We start from the raw sequence: 27,174 nt of genomic DNA, 5'->3' as shown, positions 1-27,174 counted from the left end.
AACACATGATTCGTTTTATTCTTTTATATACTAATTTTTTTTCTGGAAAATTCCTTTGATCTGTACAGCTAAAAAAATACTAAATATTAAACTCTATTTTTAGCCTTTTTCAAGTTGTAAGATGAGAAAGAAAAATGTGTCTGGCATACCACGTCATGAAGTTTGTTTGCTTTCTAACTGGTTCAAAGGACCACAGAATTTGTATAATGCACGTTTCTGAATGGTGGATGCATGTAATAGGGACTTTTTACAATTTCCCGAGTTTTATTTTTTGTCTAGAGCTAGAGTGATCCTGTTTGATACAAAATTTTATATTTTTTAATTGGTTTCATCTTATTGTTTTTAAGCATTCTTCGTTCTTCTTTGGATACATTTGCCTTGCATTACTGTTTTTGTAAATTTTTATTAGGCCTCAGACGAGGATGCCTTGAGGCTTTTAAAGTGGCTTGCATCTTCTCAAGCTGCTGAAGATATAAACTCTGATGATGAACTTGCTCGTGATGCCATTTTGAGTCCCTTAATTCCTTCAACAACCATTGTTAAGGTGTTGGAGAAAGCTAGTACAGATTACGAGAATAATTCTCAGCAAGAGTGTCAGGATATTCTTGATTCTGTCGAGGATATGGTTTACTGTGAAGGATTAGATGGCAGAGTTTCTAATGGCTTTGAGTATAATCATTCTACCAATACTTCGTCAAATGTTGTTATCCCGCAAGTGGATGGTTCCGGTGATGATCCACACTTGAGTCCCTGCTCTGGCAAATCATCCAAAATGGAGACTGATAGTGAATTTAAGTCATCTATGAGAGCCTGTTCCTGGCCTGAATTTGATTCAAGCTTAATCAGTCAGCACAAAAGGAGAAGACCTCTGTGGGGTTCTTTACCTCTTTCTCGTGAAAAAGTGAATGATTTTTCACATGCTAAAGATTTCAATATTAATGATGGATGCGGCAATGAGAAAAACTCAGGAAATGAAGCAGAAAGCCATTCTAATGTTGTAAAGGTTGACGCAAATGAGGATGCCAGTTATGCAGAGCAAGCTAGTGTTATATCTGAATGCTCTGCACGTGACTTGATGAGAAGAAAGCGATGCCACAAAATTGATCCATCTGATAGAACTCCTGAGGGCAAAAATTGGCAAGAAGATTCATCTTTTGACACAAGATGGAGAAAAGGAGATTTATTTCTTGAACAGGAATGCAGAAATGATATGCATGGCAGAGAATCTCTGCTATTCCCCATACGTAGACCCCCAGTTGCAAATGAGGAAACAAAATGTCATGAAAGGGACACATGTACAGTTGACGTGTGTGACGATGCTTCTAATTCTAAACCTATGAATTCATATTTTTCTACTTTGGGCGAGTTGTCTCTTTCCTCCTGCAGTGGTAGGAGAGCAGAAACAGATGCTCCGATTGTCGGACCTTCTCATTCTTATCAAGGACTTGATATTGCTGTAGATACTAAGTCAGCATCTGCTTCTAGAAGTCATGAGAACAACACAGATATGTTGGGCCTGGGGGAGAGCAGTAGTGATGAAAATCTAGACACCTTTGTGAAGGACGTTAAGTCTGCCAATTCAACATCTAACCTTGTAAATACGGAAGCAGAAGGTATGACTCTCTTCATGAAACCGCCAATGATAGAGTGGACAGAAGAACAGGGGAGTGAAGCTCCATCACTGCCTGGCGTTGAAGACGCTAATGAAGGGACATTTCAGGATAAAGTTACCGAAGAATGCCTACCTTTTTTCACGGGCAATGGCATTGATGAAAGAGAACTTGATATTAGCCCTGGGAAGAATGACTATGTTAATTGCCCAGGGTCTGTAATGGGTGTCCCTGTCCATTATCAGAATGATGGGTCCTACTTGTACATACTGACCCCTGCACTCTCACCCCCAATGGCGGAGTGTGTTCATAGATGGACGTTACCTGACGAGTCTGATATTCCAAGGCAAAAGGTAGCAGCATTGTCACCATTGCCTCCATGCTCAGAGAGGTCTTTAGTTGATCTAGTAGATTCACAGGATTCTCAGGCCAACGCTTGTAATAGTCCTTCTCTGGAATCTGCTTCTTTTTCTGACTCGACTCATAATTCAGATCAATCACATCAGCATAATCAAGAAAGTAGTAACATGGAAATGAAGTGTCTTAATGCTACTGGTGATATAATGCAAAATGAAGGAAATGTTTTTAAAGGTAAGACATCAGTTGGTTGCTCAGAGTATACTTCTCAGATATCTGGGCCTGATCGAAATTCAAAGCCAACTCCACTGAGTCAAATTGGCTTCCGGGATCCAGCAAGTGTTGGTGGCGGGCAGCAGCTAACATTATTGAGTATAGAAGTCCATGCAGAATCTAGAGGAGATCTTAGACCCGACCCTCGATTTGATGCCATCAGTTTCATAGTTCTTGTTTTTCAGGAAGATGATAGTTCTGAACTTGATACTCAATTACTTCTGCATTCCAAATGTGATTATTCTCAAAGAAATCTTGATGCAGTGTTGGGTTGCAAGGTATTGGTTTTTTCTGAAGAATTACATTTGTTCAGCCATTTTATGAAGATTGTAATTGTTTCAGATCCGGATGTTTTAATGGGTTGGGATGTTCAAAGTGGTTCCCTTGGTTTCCTGGCTGAAAGGGCTGTGCATCTTGGCATTGGTTTGCTAAATACCATATCCCGGTCACCATCTAAATCTAATATATGTTCTCGAGGTCTTAATTTTTCAGGAAAAGAAAAAGTGAATGAAATGATTTATGAATCTGTAGCTGCTGAAGTTGTCAATCTTGAAAATGCAGTTGTAGAGGATGAGTGGGGCAGAACTCATGCCAGTGGTGTTCATGTTGGTGGTAGAATTGTTCTTAATATTTGGAGACTGATGAGGAGTGAAGTTAAGCTTAACATGTACACAGTCGAAGCTGTTGTTGAAGCAGTTTTGAGGCGAAAAGTTCCATTCATCCATTTCAGCGTACTGACAAAATGGTTTTCCAGTGGTCCTGGACGCGCAAGGTATCGATGTATTGAATACGTGATAGAGAGAGCAAAGTTGAATTTACAGATTACGAATCAGCTTGATTTGATAAATCGGACATCAGAACTTGCTCGAGTTTTTGGCATTGACTTCTTTTCTGTTCTTTCTCGAGGTTCACAGTACCGTGTTGAATCCATGTTTCTCCGACTAGCACATACACAAAACTATCTTTCTATTTCCCCCGGAAACCTACAGGTTGCCAATCAACCTGCAATGGAATGCCTGCCTCTTGTCATGGAACCAGAATCTAGTTTTTATGCAGACCCAGTCGTCGTGTTAGACTTCCAATCTCTTTACCCATCAATGATGATTGCATATAACCTTTGCTTTTGTACATGCCTTGGAAAGATTACACCTTCAAAGGCTAATACCCTTGGTGTAAGCCCGTATTCAGCTGATTTAAACGTTCTTCACAATTTGGAGCATGAATTATTGATTACTCCAAATGGTGTTATGTACGTGCCTTCGAAAGTTCGGAAGGGCATACTACCTCGGTTGATGGAAGAGATATTGTCGACTAGAATCATGGTAAAACAAGCTATGAAGAAGTTGGCTCCATCACAGAAAGTTCTTCACCGAATATATAACGCACGACAGCTTGCTTTGAAGCTAATAGCAAATGTTACCTATGGCTATACTGCCGCTGGATTTAGTGGACGCATGCCTTGTGCTGAGCTTGCTGACAGTATTGTACAATGTGGCCGTAGAACACTGGAAAATGCTATCTCCTTTATAAGCAAATGTGACAAGTGGAATGCTAGAGTTATTTATGGTGATACAGATAGGTATGGATGATCTTCACTATTTTATTTTAATTAGCGCTAAACATGTTCTCTTGAGCTGCTTAAGCCATATAATCGTGCATGACTCGAATGAAATGTTTGTACAAAATTTTGGCTCCTCTGTATTCATCTCTCAGCTGTTGTTGAGTACGGAAGTATCATTATTTTTCTAGTGTCTTCATATTGGATTACTTGATCAATTGGTTCTTATTAAGTCTGTGTTCATATAGTGGTAAATCTTTTCCTACTAAATATTTAGCGTTCCGTTTTCGGCGTCTCTTTAAGCACGTTAGGTTAATATGATAATGGAAATTTTATTAATTGCATAGATATGTTTTCAAAAGAAAAAAAAAATAAAAAAAGAATAAAGAAGTTTAGTAATGTACCTTCACTTCCATTATTTTTTGGGAACGGTGCCATACCTTCACTTTTTAGTTAGTTTATTGACTAGTTATCCAAGATCTGATTAAAATGAAATTCATTTTGTTTGAAATTAATTTCATCAGGCCTAAGAATTTATTTTCTTTTTCTTCATTGGTGCAGCATCTTTGTACTCCTTAAAGGACGTTCTGTCAAAGAAGCCTTCACAATTGGACAAGAAATGGCATCATCGATTACTGAAATGAATCCATATCCGATCACATTAAAAATGGAAAAGGTCTATTACCCTTGCTTCCTCCTTACTAAGAAGCGATATGTTGGTTACAGTTACGAAAGGCCTGACCAAAGCAATCCAACATTTGATGCTAAAGGTATTGAGACAGTACGGAGGGATACATGTAGGGCTGTGTCTAAAACTATGGAGCAGTCATTAAGGATCTTTTTTGAGCATCAGAACATTGATATGGTAAGAGCTGTATTTAATATTCCCGTTTTCAACTTTGTGGTTAAGTTTATACAATGGATCTATCTATGTGAATAAAGTATATAGATAAATTGGATCTGGGTGCAAAGTTATCTTCATATCATACATTTGGAAGTCTTTGAAAGTGGCTTGCATTGGTCATTTGGTTTCTGAAGTTCATGTATTTATGATGTGTGGAATATTTTGGTGTAGACTATGATTAGGCCCCCGTTTGATCCCCATTAAATTCATTTACATTATATTCCATTTTTCTCTCACCTATTTTCAACCACACAATCTTCCATAAAATAATATTACACGTAAATCGAAAATTTTTCCTTCTTTTTCAACCGCACATTTTTCTAAAAAATATTATTCCCCCCATTTTCATTTTCAGGTAATGGGGGTCAAATGGGGGCTAGTTAGTTTCCAAATAATGAGATTAGGATAATTAGCATCTCAATCTCCATGTTTTTTCTGTTTTTCTTATTGGTTAGTTTTCTATATTTAGTCTTCCTTGATTGAAGGAGTTCGGTGAACCTAATTGATGGTTTCCTCTCCTATTTATTTGTGTAATCTATGCCTATTCCATAAGAGAAAAGAAGAAGAATTCTCTCATCTTTTTCTTCATGATGCTGTCAACGTTTTAGGATGTTCTCCTCTGTATTGGGCTGAAAACAGCCATACCTGAGGAAATAATATGTATTATTTATCCTGCAGCATTCTTTTCTTTCTATTTTCTGTGCGCCATCTTGCTTATCTCAGTGTTTTGTAACTCTAAATATAAGTGATGCTGCACTGTTGTGTTTTACCACCTCTCAATATTTAAAAAACCCATTAGAATGTGTATTGTTGTGATATGGATACATCTGGATGATTTCTTGACTCCGTAATAGCTGTTGGTTCCTTGTGAACAGGTGAAGTCATATTTGCAACGCCAGTGGGCTCGGATTATATCAGGAAGGGCCTCATTCGAGGATTTTGTTTTTGCGAAGGAGGTTCGTTTAGGTACTTACAGTGCACGGGGGGCTTCTGCACTCCCTCCAGCAGCAATTGTCGCCACCAAGGCAATGAAAGCTGACCCAAGGGCAGAACCACGGTATGCTGAGCGAGTACCATATGTAGTAGTTCATGGTGAGCCTGGAGCCCGCTTAGTTGATATGGTAGTGGATCCAATGGACCTTCTTGCTATTGATTCCCCATTCAGATTAAATGATGTTTATTACATCAGGAAGCAAATAATCCCAGCTTTACAGCGAGTATTTGGGCTTGTTGGAGCTGACCTGAACCAGTGGTTTTCTGAGATGCCTCGGCCAGCACGTGAAGCTGTTGGAAAGCGTCATTCTCGTGATCCTGCTAATTCACACCGAAAGAGGATTGATTATTACTATCTATCAAAACACTGTATCATCTGTGGTGATTTGGTTCAGACATCAAAGCATTTCTGTCTTAGCTGCTCTAAGAATGAAGCCACTGTGGCAATTGCTTTGGCAGGAAGAGCTTCAAAACTGGAAAAGGATATCCAACACCTTGCCGCTGTAAGTATTAACTACATGAATCAATATTTTATATCTAACTGTATGTTTTCCTTGGTTATTTATTCTCTATCAGTTCATGTTTCTTCTTTAATTCTATGATTAGTGATTACTTGTTTGTTTGAATTTTGGGGTAGCGTTCTATGATTTTATTCAAAACTCTGTTTTGCAAAATGCACTATTTTCTTGGCAGAATCTCCAGATTTATCATCTCATAAAAAAGAATGATAAAATGTATCGGTCAATTGGTTCATGAGAATAAGTATTAACAAAACTTAGTACCTCTTCTTTTCTGTGTCTTCTCATTGCCCATACGTTATTATTATTTTTTCCATTTCATTATGGCATCTTAAGTGGACTCTTCTGTGGTTGGATTTGGCTACAACGCGGCCTCTTTTACCCCACTTCCACCGTATTTTTTCTTTACAGACTTGCTATATATATCTATGTTTGGTATGCAGATATGTCGTCATTGTGGAGGTGGAGACTGGCTTATCGATAATGGCGTGAAATGCATTTCACTTGCCTGCTCTGTTTTCTACGAAAGGAGAAAAGTGCAGAAAGAACTGAAGTCACTATCTGCGGTTTCTACAGAAGCCGGTTTCTACCCAAGGTGCAATGTCGAGTGGTTTTGAGTTTTATGCTCCTATCGATACAGAACATCACATACGAAAGTGCTTCCCGAGGTGTTACCTGCGACTCAGCATAGGATAACGGCGCAGAATGCGGTTTTAGCTATATATAGTGATTGGCCAATGCCGTCTAAATTTAGAATCTCTTGCTGTTGTAAGTTAAAAATGTGAAGAAATGTTTTTTACAATATACATGTCACGTTATATAGTCTTTGTTGATTGATAGTAATTGTGTCAACATAGTTTGGTTGGATCATGTTTTTAGATAGGTTAGTTCAAGTTCGTAAATAGTCTTGAATACAGTCTGATCGACCCACTCTCACTACCTATATGATTTTGTAATTTCAAAACCATTCATCCATTTAATGTATTTACCATTATTATATTTTTGTCACCAATTCTTTTTTTGGATATATTAATTTGAATTTTTGGCATCGTTATATGACTTAATTCACATTCAAGAAAAAGGTGCCAAAAATCGACTCGTGTTAGGGAAGTGTTTATAAATAGTTTAAATCATGAATATATAAAAGTGAGTGATGAATAAGTAAGTAGAATTTGTGATTTCTTGAAATATATGAATAAGATGGATTTTATTTATTTATTTATTTTACCTCATCAAATTCGTGCCAACCTGTGCAGGGACCGCGTTCACACTCACACTAGAGTGCCAAAGAAACGTTAAAAACACGGTAGTGTTCAAATACGCGACAAGAAATAAGACATTACTAACCAGACCTACAAACGTAAAATGTCATTATTGACATTTTTTTTTCCCGTTAACTCAATTATTTTCCACAAGATTTACATTTTACATAGATCGGAATATGTGAATCTAACAAGGCGGCAATTATTGATGAGGACATGCATCCCCGTCTATTGATTAATAAAGCAAGGAAATGACAACATTTATTTGGACCTGTAAACCCGTGACTTGTTTAAAATGCCAAACAATTTCTTTCATATAAATAGAATGTGTCGGGGTACTTTTGGTTAAATAAAGTTACTTTTTAAGTAATTTTTTAATTAAAACCTTCAAATCAACTGGAACATTGAGAAATGTCAATGTTAAATGTTAAATGACCAAACATGGTGATATTGGAAGTCAGCTAATTGTAAAAATTGTATATAACTAATATGAATCAGACAATTAACTATTTGATTTTTAATTGTTACTCTGAGGTCTAACTTTTTAGTTTGTGTCTATATCAGATATGTTAGGTTGACTCGATCCGTATAGTCCAGTTACGATAAAATTGCCTTTTAAGTAACTTTTTAGTCCTAAATATGTTGCGTTTATTTAATTTTTTAAGTGAAAAGGAAAAAATAAAAGAGAGAGAGAGAGAGAGTTGAAAGGTGGAATTACTTTATTTTGGCCTTCATTATTTCAATATATAATTTTTGGAATAGTATTTTTTTGAAGAATATATGATTGAAAAAGAAGAAAAGTTTTCGATCAACATGTAATATTATTCTATGGAAGATTGTGTGTTTGAAAATAAGATAAATAAAATTATAATTTGAAATAATGGGGACCAAATGGGGGCTGTAAGATAGTACTTTAACATTCTTGTTGTCATTGCAATATTTTTCGAATTTTCATTACATTGTTTCCTCAATAGTATGATTTTGTAACTAAGCTTTTCGGTTATCGTTACCATCTTGACATCTCAACATAACAATTCTTGTTAGATGCCAACAATACACATCACAATTGAAATATCGACATGAAATGGGAACAGCTAATATCAACTCGTATGTAATCATATATTATTTCTTTTATGTTTGTAATTTTAGAGTGCTGTGTCTCAATTACACCTAGTTCATTAGTCTTAACATTTACTTATTTTTAATTACTTTTTACTTATAAGTAAATTGAGCATAAAAATTATTCGATTTCAAATGAGAACATCAATCTTACATCATAGAAAAAAATACAACTTAAACAAAGGCATGAAGAAACAAAAATCCAAATTAAACCAGACTGAGCCCAGCGCGGCAGTGTGCAGAGTTCCATTCCCCGCAAGGTGGAATTGGTTTTGTTGCAAGGGGGAGTTACCATATGAGTTAACAGCCTTGGCCTATCCATGTGCTCTTCACCCTGACTCCTGGGAGGCACATCTTGCGATTTACCTCCTCCACGATGGCTCAGGGCAGGGTCGGTGGGGGCCCTTAAGGTTGGGGTTCAACCTTTTTTTTAAACCAGACTGAGCCAACCAATCAAGTACAGGTTTCACGTGCCACACCAAGCTTGGAATTTGGTACGTCAATCAGGATTCTATGGTTCTGTTGTTGAAAATTGGCAATCACATTGAGAACAGAGTTGACATTAGTCGAAGCGGCGGCCATGGCTAGACACGAGGTGGTGCCGACAACGCTGCGAATAAGGAAGTTGTCTTGCGGCAATGTCATGTTTATGCCGGAGAACATGAATGTTATGGTAGGCACGGTGATCGGAACGGTGTAGCACGTGTCGAAACCTCCGAGCGAGGACACGATTGCTTTGCCCATTAGACGTCGGAATGCGTCTCGCACCGCGATGTAGGCCGGTTCAACTAGATGGGTGAACACGGTTCCTGAAACGAAACAAGATTTACATATCATTAAATTATTTTCTGAACATAAAGAGTGCTATAGATAAGATTTTAACTTATGAACGTGATTTCTTCAAGAAATCTAAATTCAAATCCCGTCGTCACCTTTTTATGAAAATTTTTGTACATGTGTGCTTTGATTAAAAAGAAAAGAGTAATGCTATCTATCATCGGCGACAGTGGGCCATTGATTCATTGACACGGTCACTTAGACCGATGATAAATTGTATTATTGAAAAGAAAAGCAAAACTATACGTGATGGGACTGTTGAAGAAAAAATCGAAAGAAATACACGTGATGTATCTAATAGTTAAAATTTTTGGACGAGACGGTAAATAATCGCAATAAAAATTGTGTTACGAATTTACCAGAATCAATGACTGTCCCTGAACCAGTGATTGGATCATGTGCAAATGCAGCAGGAGGGATCTTGACTAATCCCCTGCCAACCTTAATTCCCACAAGGTTCACATAATAGAGGGATGATCTTCTTGGGTTCTTAAGCAATTGGGTATATTTAATTCTAATGGGCTGGCTATTGGGCCCCAACCTGAGTGACCCACTAAAGTTTGGAGACTTGTAGCTAGGCAAGCAGTAAGAAAATGTGGACTTGTAGAGGTATTGGGTTTGTGACAATAGTGATAATGGGCCTCGGCCCAGGCCCAAAAGTCCCTGTGCCGGTATGGAGTTGCCGGTGGCTTTCCGAATGCAGCCGAAGGTGTAGCCTGGGACAATATCTGTGGCAAGTCTGATGGTGTCCTGGACCAAGCTGGCTGCGATCGAGGAGCTGCCGTAGGTCAGGTTAAAGCCACATGTAGTGCCTTCACAACTTGGGTTGGGCACCTGAACAATTTAATTTTTTATTAATAAAATGAAAAGAAATACTTTATCATTCGATGTGAGATTTTATCATTTAACATGCTTTTACAAGATGTTGGTTCGTTTGAGCAGACCAATCTTAAAATTCGCGTGATCATTTTTTTGAGTTTTAATCAAATCAAATTGTTCGTTTAAAGTTTAATGGACTCTAATATCATATTAGAACTTGAAGTTCTATTTTAAAAGGTCTATTTTTCATCTTTATTGGATATAGGATTTTATCATAGTCATTGTCACATTATCATGAAAAAATTACTTTCGAAAAAGTAAAATTTGTAAGTACAAGAATCAGAATCATATGGTAAAAATAAGTAAATTTTAAGTAAATTTGGCTTGTTTTAAAGAAAACCAATCATTCGCTAAAAATAAAAGAAAACAAATAGTTAAAAAGTGTAAACCCGTGATTATTGCAGTGCAGCTCACGGATCATGCTGTACGCTACAATCGAACAAGATACTAAAAGACAATTCCATGTCAAAGACCATTTTTACTCCCTTCGGCGGCGCGTTGGCGCGTGACAAACAGTACTGCATCAACAACCATCAAAAACTGAAAAAGCTTCTAGTTAATCGCATTATACCTGCTTGCATTGTGCAGCACCGCAACTCAGGTTCTTAAACGACGTAGACTTCGCCGTATAAAAAGCAGTGGTGGGGCAGCCAACACAGCCGCTGCATGGAACCCAAGCAGCATCACTGCTAGTATCCATAGCCATTAGAAGGATTTGAGGCGGAGTTCCGATTTTAGCCCTCAAAATGTAAGTAGGGTTCTGGGTAACCTGCCTGCCGGAGGCTACAGGGACGATAGACCTGCCGGCGACAAGGCTAGATAAGTAAATTAACCTCTCTTTGTCCTCAGACTGCATTTGTAAAACACTGTCTTCCCAGGAGAGTTGGGTTTTTGACCTAAATGGGGAGCACGGGCTGTTGACATGGATGACTTGAAGGGTTGAGCCTTGTTCTGGGATATTGCAGTTGGGGATAAACCCAAGGGCTACTGAGGAGAAAAGGAGAATGGCTAGTGAATAGAGGAGTTTCGCCATGGCTGGCTTCATGTTTTTCAGTGATGGTTTAGTGAGTGTGATTGGGTGAGTTTTTATAACTGTGTTGACAGTGGTGGTAGTGATTGAGGGGTAAATTCGACTAAGCTTTTGATAAAAGTTGATAAAATATTTTATTTAAAAGTTAATAAAATTTGTGATATATAATTTTAACGAAGTTTATTAAAAAAAGAACGGGATGTGTGTTGGAAAATTTCATCTGCGACCCCCGAGCTTTCAGCGAATTTAATTGACAGTCATACTATAACTAATCTTTCACGTGACTCGTGTGTGATATGCTAACTTACTACTAAAAAACTTTCATGAGTTTCCGCGACAGGGTTGTGAAATTGGAAGAAAAGTGACCCAATAGATTTCGTTGAAAGTTTAATGACTTCGATGGCAAATGAAATTTCCCCAATGTGAACTCAAGGAGTAATGTAGGGTGTTTGATACCAGACTGTAATCCATTTACTTTTAAACCATACCCTTTCATTGGTTTCATGATAACCTTTTTCACGTGCCTTTGGTCCGTGAATAGATGATAATATTCCATTATTCCTTATTATAGTTTTGTTGGTTCTTTCTCTGTGTTCATGTGCAAATAGGAATGTCCATGTGGAATTTGGAATGGTGACATAAATAAAAAACCAAGCTTATGGGTTTTTTTATGTCTGAACATTTGAATAGCATGTGTATATGTTGATACATAGTACTTCTTGGAAATGCTAAAATAATCTAAACTTTCATTCTGTCCATTTGCCTAACAATTCCGGAAGATTTGTTTGAGTAGGTAGATTATATATTGTTGTTTATAGGAACTCTAGGGTTGGAAAAAGTGTTGGTCGGTCAAATAGATTGACTCGATTCAAATAAAGTGCATTAGTAGGAGAAGTTAAGTCGATCTAATTCACTAATAGCTCAAGAATGGTCAGTGACACTCTTATTGTGGTAGAGATTGAACCTGTTGGAAAAAAAATTGAGTGAGCAGCTCACTTTTGGCACATTTTTTGATGGGACCCGTTGGTCAAATGTGGAATATCAAAGTTGATATGTGTTCTCCTCCGCAAGAACATCGATTTCATGTATTTATTTGCCAAAAATGAAGCTCAGGTGAATGAGAAATTGGAGCTCAAAGTTGGTTTTATGGAAAAAAATGCATTTATTCCACATAAGAAAATCAATGAAACTTAAACCACTTTATATATGGCTATGTTTTGGAGATGTGTAATCATGTGTAGTATAAAGGTTCTCTCCACGTGCGCTCACAGGGGGGTGTAAATTACGAATCGAAATGGCATTCGGACCTTGAATTTAGGTGTGGATGCAACCTACGCACACGAATGTCGGACCGAACAAAGCAAAAATGGCCCCATCGGAGAGCCCACGTTTTGCCAATTTTTTTTGGCCTTCTCCAATGACTTTTGAGTTTTTAAACTGAAAAAACTCCAATGGACTCCCAATGGTCACAGTGTTAATGGGACATAACACCAATGGACTCTCAATGGTCATAATATTAATGAGCAATATGCCTATAAAAAGGCTCATTATCCAGCAATCTAACACATTCGAAAATCTCTCCTACATTCCTGCATACACATTTTTTTCTGCATTCCTTGTCCAGTAAGGTCTTGTTCTTGTGGTGATAGTATTCAGATACTAGATCAGTTCGTCGGAGTAGGACCGCGGTGCTCGGATTCTGCTTATTACCGTTGTATTTAGGGAGACAGCCGCTCGAACTGAACCTCCAGCACCTACGGTGAGGGGGCAAAACTGTCTTAAGGAAACGTATGAGCGTTTTCCTTCAAAACAGGTCTCGGTTTGAAATCTGCTGCAATTTGTGTTTTCTTTCTACAGATTATTTTCGCATTACTATTTATTTCGTTGCAGTTCTTGTAGTTCCATAGTGTGCAGTTTCCAAATTCATCGTTTACAGTTTTAACCTGCAGTTAACTTATATTTCTGATTTTGTGTCGCTAAACAATTTTTTTCAGTTGTTGGAAAATTCTGAAACGAAATTTTTTTTGATAAATTGAAATCGTTTGCCTTGTGGTTATTAATTTCAATAGTCGGCTATTGCAATTGAATAAAATTTATACAATTAGTTTTATCCACTAGCGACTTATTTTCCTACATAACCAGGATATTAAGAAGGCAAGACAAATCTACATCTAGATTTTCTTGGCATTTCTCATGTTGCAACTAAGGTTTCACAAGTTTATTTGACCGTTAGAATTAGAAAGTTCGTAGTTATATGAATTTACATCGGTATCATATCTTTAATAGTCCATTCTTTTACATAATTATATGCTAAAAATTATATTGTTTCATGGCTTAAATGAGTAATGAATTTATTTTCATGAATGCAACATAGAGTGCTATTTAACGGGATTTCAACTTTAAAAAAAATTACAATATTAAAATTGTCAGTGACGTATTTATTATTTTGGCTATTTAGATCGAAGAGTCACAAATATAATTGTCGGTGGCCCAAGCAAAGAAGGCCCGTGAGTTGAAAGAAGTATTTCACTATCATGGTCTAGGGATGGCAACGGGGCGGGAACCCGTCCGGCCTTGCCCCGCCCCGTCCCGCCCTACGCCATTTTAGACGAGGGCAGGAATGGGGGCAGCTTTTTGCCATGTTTAATTTTTTAATTTATATTTTTTTTATACTTTCAAACTTTCGAATTATGTTATTATTAAAGAATAAATTATAAATTCAATATAGGTTCTTAATGGGGTGAATTGTTTAAAAATAAATTTATTATTATTTTTTTAATCGGTACGATTTTTTTCTGAACGGGTTGGTGGGGCACCCTGTCGCAGGGCAAAATTAAAAAAAAAAATTAGGGGTAATTCCCATTAAGAACCTTCATGGGGCGAAACTCCTCTATTCCTATTAAGAACCTTCAATCGGAATGAGTTTTTTTGCCATCACTAGACGAGTCTTTCATTTGAGAAATTAGGGGTAATTCCCAATCTATAGAATAAGCCCACTTGCCTTTAACTAGTGAAGCGAATCTCACACGATACATATTTATCAAGATCTTGGATGATCTTTTTGTCATCTATTTATCTCTGAAAGATGACAAATCAACCATGCATTCAAGACATATCTGTTTATCATGATAATACATAACGATAACAAGTAAAGGTCGATTAAAATAAGAATTGTGAGATAATAGGAACACTCACACTCAATTGCTCAAATCTAAATTCGTACCCACAGATTAAACCAAAATTTTTTTGATAAAGCTTAGTGTGGAATTATTGTCGATGGCATAATTATCATCATTTTTTATTTATATTAATGTTTAATTTAAAACAACTTTTTTTTTTTTTGACCTTTTCCTTTAATATTATCTATAAAATATTAAGAGAAGTGGGATCTTGACATGTGATAAGGGGAAAAAGTGAATGAATGGAAGAGGGAAAGCAGATCCACTTTCCGAGCGATGAGCAGAGCATATTTTGTTTTTTTCCTTATGATCTCCCATTCTGCATTTGTACTGTACACCATTATTCATAAACAAATTGGACAGACATAATCACATTGGATGCCGTCGAGGAGTCAAAACGAGTTTTTGAGGTCTGTCGGTTTGGCATCTAGTCATGTTGCAAGTTGCATGTGATCGAGTTCATTCGACCTTAAGGTTAATTCAATAACGATATTTGTCTGGGCTCAAAGACAGGAAAAGATATAGACTGACTTGGAAGCAGTTGATTGAGTGTTGTTTTTTTATTTTTTAAACAATCAAATCATGTGTTGACACGTATACACCCTGTTTTTTAACAAAGTTTTTTTTATTATGAATGTATTATTGCTTTTTTGAAAATAAGAGTTGATCGGATAAAGATTTTTTGAGAAGTGATTTTTTGAACAAAGTTTTTTATTATGAATGTATTACTGAAAATGAATGTGAAAAAAGAACGGTGATTTTCTAATAATTAAAATCAAGCAAGTGTTGGGTTAAAATCTATCTTTTTCTTAAAGTAAGTAGTGAAGCAGTTGATTTGAATGGACATTGTTTGATTTCATCCATTTGATTATAGTTTGATATTTACCCATTTTAGGGTTAATTAAGCAACATGAAGTACATCTCTTGGTTTAAAACTAAACATAAAATGGGCTTCGTTTTAAAATCATACATAAATTCACAATATTATTTTTCATCTTTACAAACGTTAATATCGGTCCATCATTACTGATAGACCAACACACATAACAAATTACGCTTCTACATGGTCGTTATATGACAAACGATTAGCATTATTAAAATAAATTGTGTAAATAGCATTTAAGTTTAACAAAAATAATTTAGAAAAAAAAATGGAAAATGTCATCTTCTCCCAAAAATCCATCCTATATTGACTCGTGCCAACCTATATCCTTGCGACAAGGGCGAATCTAGGAGTTGAGTCAGCATTGACGGCTGTTGACTGTCTACCGTCGACCGCAATAAAATATTAAGAGTTCGTTTGATACCCATTTTTTGAAAAAAAAAATGCATTTTGTAGCAGTGATTTGATGGAGAATGTGTTTGTAAAAATTAAAAAATATTGAATCTGCGTGTAATATTATTTTATTGAAGAATATGTGGTTGAAAAGAAGAGAAAAATGTATTTAAAAAAATAGGAATCAAATAAGGCTAAAGTTTAAATATTAACAATTATTTTGAATATATGTAATTATTTTAGAAGAATAAACGGACTCATTAAATGATATTATTGCCAAATTTTGTATAAAGGAAGAGCATGAATTCGAATATTTATAATTGTACTCGCATTATAATTGATAAAACTTAACAAATATTATTTTGTCAATATTCAATGGATGCCATAACAATCAAGTTTATAATACCTCTAACTAGAGGTTACAATTTCGAATCTTGTTTGGTCCCCCACCCTATTGAATTTTGGCAAAAATTGTTGAATTTAAATATTATTGCACAATAAGTTCGTTGGTAAAAAAATTCGAATCCAAGACCTGCACTATATACATTCAAGTTTTGACCAAGTAAGCCACAAGAAATGCTTGGAAATGAACTAAATACTAGCAATATAATCTAAAATTTTAATCTATTGCCAACAAAAAAATGGCTCCCGAAGATTTCGACGAATCCAGTTAGGGCGACTACCTAAATCCACCACTAGTTGTCGACCATCACAATCTCCATCCCCATCCCCATTCCAACCATTGTCCCTGCCATCATCACAATGATTACACAAAATCAAGAACCACAACGTTCAAACTGTGGTGGAAAATTGGTGGACTTGCTTCATGAAATCAAGGGAATCCTAGTGGTGATGGCAGTTGCAAGGTGAATGGTGGTGTGGTGGCTTTGGGTTGGGGTTGGAGTGCAGAAGATGAATTTTTTGTTTAACACATTTGTGCGCCATTTGTCATATAGGTACGTTGTTCGCCTCATGAATAGTCCTTTAATATTTAATCGACGGATGTTAATTTTTGTATGGATAGAAAATAATTTTTTTTGCTTTTATATAATTTTCAAATAAAATTAAATTTATGCACGAATTTGGAACAAAAGATAAAGTTGGTATACTATTCACCTATAATTAACCCCTGGGATAACTTTGAGAATGGCTGGAGAATTCTTCCTTTTTTCCATAATAGCCTTTCCTATTAAAAGTACTACTTTACCCTTAATGAAATTTGCAAGATCTATCTTATATCTTTAAGGATCTATTAATCAGGTCCTATATCTATATTTTTCAATCTTTTAAACACCTTTAAATATTCTCTATATGTTAATAGTTCTTTAAAGATTATTGGTTGACCTTTCTTGGTTATGTATCCTTTAAATAATCCTTCTGAGATTTCTTCTTGTATATTTATATGTTTAGTTATGATATCTTCTACTTTTCTTATTTTTCTACTAGTTCCTACAGAATTAAATCCTATATTATTTCTACAATTATAATCTATATCTTTATATATTTCTTCGATTTTTTCTTTACCAATAGGAAATATATTATCAGATTTTTTATCTAATTTAAGTAAGAACGAAATATCTTTTTCATCTAAAAATAAAATAAGATTATTATCATCATTAGTAGTGGAAGTGGATGCTTGTGAATTGTTCATGAAAATAATTAAAGCATAAACATGTAAAAGTAAATAACTTACAGTAATCAAATAGAAATAAACAGGCTTTCCCTCCAGTTTGCTCTTATAGATGCTTTACATGTACTTAATCAATCTTCTGAATCAAGTAAAGTTTTAGAATGTTTTTGAAATCATTTGGGTCCACAATTGCTTCTGCAAAAGGCTTTTCAATTAAGGTTGCATTTCTCACTCTAGAGAACTAGCCGTGTTTCCACAGACGCTATCTCATAGTATCCAGAGTCTCTATTTTCACTTCTATCCAAACTCTTTTCAGAATAAAATTCTTACTTGGAACGAAATTTTAAAAGATAACTCACACACAAGGTGCTACAATTTTGTTAGAAAACTGCGTTTTTCCCCTAAACCATTCATTAAAGACGGGTACTTTGGCATGGCTAACATCCATTTAAAATCAAAGTTTTGAAAATCTTTTAAAATCTCTATCTGTACTGCCGAGGAATCATGAGAATCTTAACGAAATCCTTTTATGAAAGCTTTGTTGAACATAACAAACTTTACTTTGATATTCATAAATTGAAATTGTACATGCTTACAAACTATATTTACATACATTTGGTACTCACCTTATGAAGTTTAGAACTCCATAAGTGATTACCTTATTACACGCTTTCCTATCTTCAAGCTATCTAATATTTTTCTGTATACAAGTGGTGTATACAGATTACAAAAGATTTCTCTCAGATGTGTTTAAGAGATAAGCTATTTCGAGATATCTTCCTTCTTCTTTCATGCCCCTTTTTATAGGAGATTTTGGAATCTTATCTTGGACAAGTGTTTTCCATCTTTCTTTGTTGGGTAGCTAGGCCATCTTATCTCCATCGAATTCTTCATTGTCTTTTTGTTGGGTGGACCTCTTCTTTTGAAATTAAACGCCTTATCTTTTGAGTTTGTCTGCCACTTGTAACTATTGGTGAGGAGTAGTTACAATTATAGAGACTTTTCTTGTATTATCTTCTGTTTTCTAGTAGCCACAGTTTTTCTTTAATAAATTTCTTTATTAAAGTAGTGATAAAGGGCTACTTTAGTCACCATCACTTCTCCATTTTTGAATCAAAGAATTCTGCAGGGAATTCTTCATCATTAAGGGATGCTTGACTCATATCTTCAACTACACGGTATTCACAATGGTGATCACTGTAATTCCAAAGTAATTTGCATAATTCTTCAGCCATGTCCTCTGATCCGTGTACTTGGTTGGATATAATTGCAGATAATAAATGATCGAGATAACAAATATCTTCTTCTTTGGTATCCATTCTTGCATTGGAATAAATAATATGATCTTCAGATGGATAAACCCATATTTTTTCCTTCTCAGTAATTATCTGAGTTACATGTTCAAATATCTTTTTATACCCTTTTGCTCGCCTGTAAGGCATCATATTTAGGATATCTTGATATCCATTTTTAACAACCTTTTGATTGGTTGGTAAAAAATGTTGATTTGTAATTCCCATTTTGATCACATGGAAAGATGGATTCATATATTCAAGAAGAGGATCCCACTCCATGGTTGCTGAATGGAATCTGATATAAATATTTGTTGTTTTAACAACTTCAGTATATCTTTTAACAGCTTTCCTGATGTTGGCTTGAAGCTGAGCTATCTCTTTTGAGATCTTTGCTAGGATATATACAGAGTATATTTCCTATCTCAAAGCAATTTCGAACCCAGTTAGCTGGTGCTCCTGGATAAAAATTTATCTTGTTGTATTTTGAATAGTGGAGAGTCTTTATCCACTTTCCAATCTCCAGATACCAATCTGATAAAATATTGAAAATAACAATAAAGAGTGTTACTTCTTCATGATTATTTTTTCTGGGAATTTTTGCTTCATGGCATATCTTGACAATATCTTTTGGATCTATCATTTCAATAGAAAATTTAGATTGAGTTTGGTTCTGTGAAGAGCTACCTTCTCTTTTGATATCTTGAATATCTTTATTACCAGTAATAGGTTTGAATATTCCCTGTGAAGTGGTTCCTATTACCTTCTTTTCTTTCCCTTTATCCTCGGGGAGAACACTAGTATTCACAAGTCCCTGCGAATGGATACTAGTCTTGGTACAAGTAACTTCTGCCTCTAGGGCTATATTTTTGCCTCGAAGGCTATCTTGGATATTTTGAATTTGGGTTTTCAAATAGGAAACTTTTATCTCAAGTATTTGGACTTTCGTTCTTAGTTGTTCTAGCTCCATCCCTACTAAGATAATCAGGAAGAAAGTTTGCTTTTCCTTTAATATATTCAATATCAAATTTGAAATATGAGAACCAAATTTGTATTCTAATAATATATCTATTGGCAATAGATGGATCAACATTATTTTTTAAAAATGCTTTAACTTGAGTATTGTTAGTTCTAATCAAGAACTTCTTTGGTAATAAATAATCTTCATATTTTTGAACTCCTCTTTTTACAGCAATGAGTTCTTTTCTGTTCGTCTCATATCTTGTTTCAACTTCTTTGAAGGTTCCTGATGTATAACCTGCAAGTATTTCAGGACAAGAACAATCTTTTTCACATTTATATTCTTTATGATTCTTCTTTACCTTTAGCGCTGCTCCCCAGTAGTAATCTGAAGCATCGGTTTCCAAGATAAAGAAATCTTCTTCTTGTGGTATTACAAGTTTGGGCAATACCTTTAACTCTTCTTTAACTTTCCTTATATTTTCAGAATCTTGTTTTTCCCAAGACCACATTATATTTTTCCTTAACTTTGGAAAAAAATAATTTTTTAATTTGGCACAGTTTTCAATGAATTCTTCAGCATAATTTAATATACCAAGGAAGCTTTGTAATTGTTTTTTACCTTTGATTTCTTCAGGAAATTCTTGAAGTTTTTCTCCAATGTGAGATTGCAATTGCAATTCTCCTTCTTTTATAAATAATCCTAAAAATTCTATCTCTGTTCTAGCTATCTCAGCTTTCTTTTGAGAAAGTGTAATACCATGTTTTTTCATAATATAACAAAATGTCTCAAGATGTTCAATATGTTCATCAATATTATTTGAATGAATAAGTAAATCATCTACATATGCAATACAGAAATGAGTAATAGGTTTTATTACCTCATCCATTCTTCTTTGGAATATCTGTGATGCATTTTTTAGTCCAAATGGCATTACATTTCATTCGTATTGTCCTAAAGGATTGGGAGTACTAAATGCAGTTAGTGGTTTACTTTCTTCTGTAAGTATGATTTGCCAAAACCCTGACTTACAATCAAATTTTGAAAATATCTTTTTGTTCTGTACTTGTTTAATAAGGGTGTCCTTATTTGGCAAGTAGTATCCATCAAATTTAGTAATTTCATTTAATTTCTTGTAGTTTATCACCATTCTGACTTTTCCTCTTTTTATCTCACTATGTTTTCTAACCATAAAGGTTGGGCTGCTATGTGGGCTTTTACTAGGCCTAATTAGTCTGGCTTCTAACAATTCTTTTATCTGATTTTTAAATTCTTTTTGATCATCAACACTATATTTCATAGGTTTGACTCTTACTATAGTGTCTGGATTGATTAATTCTATCTTTGCCTTTATTTTGTCTGTATTCCATTTTTCTAAAGGATTTTCAGATTATGTTTCAGAAATTTCTTTTTTCAATTTTTCCAACCTATTTTCTGTTGTCATTTTTAAGACTGTAACTGGTTTAAATTTTTCTGTACTCCAACATCCACCACGCTGGGTTGAGGAACTCTGATGGTTTATATCCCTATATGCAATTGTAACAGCTTTATTTATTTTTGGTGTAAATATTTTATGTGCACAAGGTGTTGTGAACATATACTTATCAATATATTGTGTGAATGGTGCATATTTTAATAGGAAATTTTGTCCTAATAAAATATCACGTCCTATTGTGGTTGACATGTATATAGTATCAACAAATACTTCTCTAAAGGAAATTAGAAAAGGTACTTGCGTAGCATACTTGCTATATATTACCTTATTTCCACCTGCTGTTGTAGCAGTGACTATCTTTTTTGAATTGTATTTCCAGTATTCAGATGGTAGTACATTTGGTAAGCATAAACTTATTGTACTTCCTGTATCTAAGTAAGTATGAAATTTAATCCTACAATAGCTTTTTATATTGAGTGTAATTTCAATATATGGACTCATGGGATTAGTACTTATTACTCTTTTCATGATAACAATGATTTCATATTTCCATCTATTCTTGGAATGATAATTGGATTATCGTCAACTGTTATTTTCAAATATTCTTGACAGATTTTATATGGACTATATTTCTCAAGAAAGCTCATTCCTAGTAGAAAAGGTGAACGATCTACTCCGTATAACTCATCTTTGTATAAAATTATTTCTTTAATATATTCTTTCTGATCCTCTCCTACAAGTATAAGAGGGAATTTAACATATTTTCTTATTTCAAGATTATTTCCCAAATAATCCTTAAATATATATGGTTCTGGTATTTCAAAGTCTATTAAATGATTAACAAACTTGGCATTTACATGACTTTTATCTGCTCCAGTATCTATGAGGACAAGAAGATTCTTCTTAAATCCTTCTTGGTTTACATATCTTGTCTTAATGTAGTATTGTGAATTTGATGGTTCAGCAATACTTAAATTCTTAAGTCTGCTTATTCTAGAGTCTTGTCTAGAGGGAAATCTTGCAATAAGATTGTCGCCTTCTAAGCTGACGCTATTTCTTCTTATTAATTTTCCTTTAGAATTAATTTCTTTTGCTTGTTTATGAAAATCAAGCATCATTTGTTCTGGTATCGTTACTTCATGTTCTTGGTATTTTCTAGGAGGTATATATTGTGCTAATTCTTCAAAATCTTTATGTATAATAATATTATCAGTTATCTTCCTTAGATTATTATGATGGCTAGTACTAAAAGTAAAGATTGATTTTATGCTTATACTAATAGCCTTACTTCTTCGTAACATTTTTAGGTTTCCAATTCTATAGTATAGATTAAAACTTTGGTCAATATTTTCATCATTTAATGATATCGCATAATTTGGTTTTACTGTAAATATTATCTTTTGATAGACTAAGTTTCCTACAACTGTTCCTAATAGAGCATCTATAGGATCTTGTAAGATTCTATTGTCCATACAATAGATTTCTATTGGTATATTCATACTTTCTCTAAAAAATCTTTTTACCATTATCTGGACTCCTCCTAATTCAATACATTTTAATTTGTTTCTTACATTTTCTGGGATTTTGGATAATTTTTGTTTTACCCATTCTTTTGTAATTATAGGAATTCTTACTTTTCCTATAGTATATTCTATATTGATAGACATTTCTTTATAATTCATACTTACAATTGTTTTATTTACTCTTGGTAAAATTCCTAAGAATCCTTGATGGAATACATCTTTTTTTTGTAAATCTAATATCTTTTTAGTGATTCCTGAATATTTTTTAATATCAAAGGTAATTTCCTGATTAATACCTTCTATAGAATCTTCAACTTCTTCAGTTGTTTCAATTTCTATTTCTGATTGTTGTATCTCTTGATTCATATATACTATCTCATCATAATCTTCTTCTGATGAGGATGTATCTAATTCATAAATGCTACTGTATTCACTGCTTAAATTTTCAAAATATTCAATTGGTTCTATGTCACTATCTTCTTGAAATTTTTCATAAATCCTAAGAGTTTTTATATTTTGTCTATCTTTCCTTTTAGGACATTGAGGGGCAATATGTCATTCTTCATTACAAATAAAATATCTACATTTCTTAATGTTTCTTGGTCTAGATTTCTTATTCCAATTTCTTTTCTTGAAATATTTTTTATGTGGTTCAAAATTCCTTTTATTGAATTTTTTATAATTTTTGAATTTTCTTTTGTATTTCTTATATGGTTTGTATTTCTTCTTATGGCATCCAAATTGTTCAATTTGACCATTATCTTTATAACAACATAATGAATTCTTTCTTATTTTGTAAGCCTTCTTATTTTCTAGTGCTTCTCTGCACCACATACATATCATTCTTCTTGTAAATTCAATTCTACTTCCAAGACTATCTATTTTAACACCTTCCTCTTCTCCTAGAAGTAGTAATTTCTCATATTCTTTTAATAGCTTAATTCCCCATGGGAATGGTAACTTTGTAAAATAAGATCTTAATATAGGCTTATTCTCTTGATAATCTCCTTGATTAAGTATATAGTATAATTCTTCAAATTTACAAGTATATCTTTCTAATTCACACATATCACATATTTTTAGATTTTTCATTGCTATCATTCCTTGATTATATTCATCCTATTTTCTTTCTTCTTCATTAGAGGTATACCTATCTCCTAAGAATTCTGTTCTTAAGATTTTTTCAAATCTTTTTAATATCTCCTGTATATTTTGTTCATTTAGAGTATTTCTATTATCTAATACCTCAGTTCTATTTGTTCCATATTTTATTATTCCTTTAATAATTTCTGGTAACTTTCTCCACCATTCAGAAACAATTCTTCTGAATGTATGTTCTATAAATCCGAAAGCTGTATATGTTTCCCATTTATTAAATTGTATTGCTAAATCTGTACTTTTCATCCATGTTTCAATAGCTTTATTTTTATCTACACAATCTAAATCTAACCATACTCCTGTAGTGTGGATTGGTTCATTATAGGATTTCATTGGATTTATTTTTTTTATGAATTGTTTTCTTATATTTCCAGCGTATCTTTTCTGTGTTTTTCTATATTGGTTAATACCATCCTTAAGTGGTATTGTAGTACCATAAGGATAATCTTGTTCTTCATCAGTACTAAATTCTTCTTTTATATTCTGACTTGAAAATGGATTAGTATTCATCTTTATATTTTCCATTTTTTCTGTTAATTCTTCTAACTGTTTTTTATATTCTTCATACTCTTCTCCTGTAAATTCTAAGAATTTTTGTTCTATTTCTTCTACTTCTGTTATCATATATTGTTTTTCTTCATGTTTTTTCCCTTTATTTCTTTCTTTTTGTGTTATCTTAAAATCTTGAGGTGGATTAATTATAATCCTATCTTTTCCCTTAAGACTTTTATCTAAAAGAGCGTTTCCTACTTGTAGATTATGTTCTAGATTTTTCAATCTTTTATGTATATCTCCAAAATTTTCATTTGTGGTGTTTTTAGGCAAATAAGGATAACTAGGTTTTTTATGTTTTTCAACTTTTTTCAAAAATTCTTCAATTATATTTTCTTCATCTACTATATTCATCATAATTTTTGGTTCGTAACATGGCTCTGATACCATTTCACCAGAGTGTGCAGCGGAGGGGTTAATATTTTTGAGCCAATTAAAATTTTTATAAGTATCTAAAAATGTCACAATAAAATTTATAAAATTCACTATTTTTTATTAATACTTTTTCTTTAATGATTTTATTTAATTCTTTAATTCTTCTTCTCAGATTAAGAATTAATTTATATATATCATTTTCTGTTTTGATTATATTATCATCTATAGAAACATTTTTATTTTTTAATTTTGGTTCTAAATATTCTACAAAGAATCCTTTCAGTTCTTCTTCTAAATAATTTATTTCACTTTCTATTGCATTTCTTAGGTCAATAAAATTTTCTATAATATTTGGATTTAAATTGATTAAAGATTTTTGGTTTATATTTTCTTGAGGACCTATTTGAAGGTTTTTATACATTGTAATGGCTTTGGTTGCAATTTCTCTATAAAGGGTATTTTTGGAAATATGGTTATTTGAAGACTATTTTTCAAATGTTTTTATTTCTTAATCTATTTTTAAAAACCTGCCTTTTATTTAGGCTGTTTGGATGTATTTCCCCATCTTAAAGGACCATTAGAATTTTGAACGTTTTGATAATGTAACATGATAATTGAGGCCCAACCATGTCAGAGCTCTAAGTGGATCTGCTTGGTCATGGTTCCAAGATCCCAAGTGTTAGCCATCATCAAAATTCAAAATCCACTACGAAAATAACCCATCATGTCACTGGGCCCGCGATCCACAACTACAAGTTTGAGCCCTATTCAACAAGCCCATCCTTTGGATTTCAGTTCGTCAACTCTATATAGCTGTAACGTGTTATTTGATTGATATTTTTTTCATATAAAATATTTTCTTTCATGATCAAAAATAGGAAAATATTTTCATTAGAAGAAGTAGATTTTTAGTTTTCAAGTGATTCACTCTCTCTCTTTTTCTTTCTTCTATTCCATATCTCTTCCATCTATCTACTAATAAAAAATGGACAAGCCCATTATGAGGTGGTTGAGTTGGTGAAGTAGGTGAGCGTGGCGAGTTCGATTTTCCCTACCAGTACCTTCTTGGCCAAGCTTGTCGCACCGACCTTGCCTAGTGAGGTTTACTTGACTGGTGTAGTTTGCAAGCTATTGCGTCAGTCTGAGAGTTTACCCAGTGCGTACTCGAAGGGTAGTGACTGGGGGTTCCCCTGTTATAAAAAAAAAAAGGACAGGTATAATATTTTCTATATTGAAAATAAAATCAATCAAATACATTTAATTGACAATTTTTATGTATATAATTACTAGACAATTCAATTACGTGAAACTTATTTTCTTTCTATGTAAATTTCATACTTGCCCTAAGTTTCATAAAATTCAAACATCTTTTCTTTTCCTTCAAGTGAAAACTCTCGAAGATAATATTAAATATGTATATAGCCAGGCGAATGGAAGTCTCATTTAAAATTAAAAAATAAAAAATAAAATCATTTCATGCACCTAAAGAAATGTGATACTAACTAATACAATGCAAGCATTGTTGGGAATAGTGCCCTAAAGCTAGACCCATTGTTGGGAGTAACGATATAATTTATTCTGCATAGATAAATTTGATTTATTCTATCATATTAATTTAATATTTTGAGCAAACGATGAAATGTCATTGTAATTTTTAGACAATAATAGTTGGATGCTTACATAGAGAAATACATCGTGACACAATTTATCGATCAAAGTTAAAATGAAGTATGTAAGAGTTCCATTTTAAAAACTTAACATTTTTTGCATAAAAAAAAGAGTGTAAAATTACCCAAACATGAAATTGCTTTATCCTTTTCAGCTTCTTTTCCAAGAAAAAAATATAAAATTTTTTTAAGTGACTAAAAACTTTTAAAATATATATCTTTTTTCTTAATCAAGCTTAAAATAAGTTAGTTACTTATTTTGATAAGTTATGTAAGATTTATTTTAAGAAATAACTTCTTTTATTTAAAAGTAAGAAAATTATAAGTATTCAAACATATTTGTGAACAAATGAATCTACTTATAAGTAAATAAGTAGGTTTTGAGTTAAATTATGTTTTTGTCAATCAAAGATAAAAATAAGTAAGTTACTTATTATGACACAAATATAAAAAATTACTTTTAGAAAAAGTAAATTTTACCCAAAATTATAAGAAAAGTAAATTGATTGAATATATTTATAGAAAAAATTGCTTTTAAAATAACAGTACTTTTTTTTTTTTTGGCTTCGGCAAAAATATTGTTATAAATTTTTATTTGTCAATATCTATACCTTCCTTTAATAAGGTATAGTACCAAGCATCGTATTATAATAGTACTACCTAATAAACCTTTATACGATTCCCTCGAATTCTATCCCTACTAATAACATCCTCCAAATTCAATATAGTGTATCAAACACACGTTAGAAAATTTTTCAGCTGGTGACTAAACTCTTTTTGTTTCAA

At 33.5% G+C, this 27,174-nt stretch overlaps 2 protein-coding genes across 6 annotated transcripts in view; one reads left to right on the top strand and one right to left on the bottom strand.

Moving 5' to 3' along the window:
• LOC111411635 (DNA polymerase zeta catalytic subunit) overlaps positions 1 to 7,212 on the top strand; it is a 28,421-nt gene extending 21,209 nt beyond the window's left edge. For all 4 annotated transcript variants that reach the window (XM_023042154.1, XM_023042155.1, XM_023042153.1 and 1 more), the window contains 4 exons: positions 410 to 3,819; positions 4,360 to 4,663; positions 5,578 to 6,198; positions 6,657 to 7,212. In XM_023042154.1, the coding sequence (XP_022897922.1) occupies positions 410 to 3,819; positions 4,360 to 4,663; positions 5,578 to 6,198; positions 6,657 to 6,830 (4,509 nt within the window). In that variant the 3' untranslated portion in view covers positions 6,831 to 7,212. The remainder of the gene's footprint in view (positions 1 to 409; positions 3,820 to 4,359; positions 4,664 to 5,577; positions 6,199 to 6,656) is intronic.
• Positions 7,213 to 8,698: 1,486 nt separating this feature from the next.
• LOC111411634 (aspartyl protease AED3-like) lies at positions 8,699 to 11,391 on the bottom strand. 2 transcript variants are annotated; one of them, XM_023042152.1, is made up of 4 exons: positions 10,882 to 11,391; positions 9,791 to 10,265; positions 9,025 to 9,403; positions 8,699 to 8,801 (listed from the first exon to the last, which is right to left on the bottom strand). In XM_023042152.1, the coding sequence occupies exons 1-3, from the start codon at positions 11,353 to 11,355 to the stop codon at positions 9,048 to 9,050; spliced, it is 1,305 nt and encodes a 434-aa protein (XP_022897920.1). In that variant the 5' UTR covers positions 11,356 to 11,391; the 3' UTR covers positions 8,699 to 8,801; positions 9,025 to 9,047. The 2 variants fall into 2 exon arrangements, with proteins under 2 accessions (XP_022897920.1, XP_022897919.1); XM_023042151.1 differs by having other exon boundaries at positions 8,709 to 8,807; positions 9,031 to 9,403.
• Positions 11,392 to 27,174: the final 15,783 nt, after the last annotated feature.

The sequence above is a fragment of the Olea europaea genome, chromosome 16 (genome assembly GCF_002742605.1).
Source record: "Olea europaea var. sylvestris chromosome 16, O_europaea_v1, whole genome shotgun sequence".
Taxonomy (NCBI): Eukaryota; Viridiplantae; Streptophyta; class Magnoliopsida; order Lamiales; family Oleaceae; genus Olea; species Olea europaea.
This window is presented reverse-complemented; position numbering and strand designations above follow the sequence as displayed.

What these genes read in the sequence shown, in the direction of transcription:
- LOC111411634 (XM_023042152.1), bottom strand. Translation starts at nt 11,355, where the DNA reads ATGAAGCCAGCCATGGCGAAACTCCTCTATTCACTAGCCATTCTCCTT. An exon ending in GTGCTGCACAATGCAAGCAG is followed by an intron (nt 10,266 to 10,881) that starts GTATAATGCGAT and finishes TAAATTGTTCAG; the next exon opens with GTGCCCAACCCAAGTTGTGA. An exon ending in AGGGACAGTCATTGATTCTG is followed by an intron (nt 9,404 to 9,790) that starts GTAAATTCGTAA and finishes GTTTCGTTTCAG; the next exon opens with GAACCGTGTTCACCCATCTA.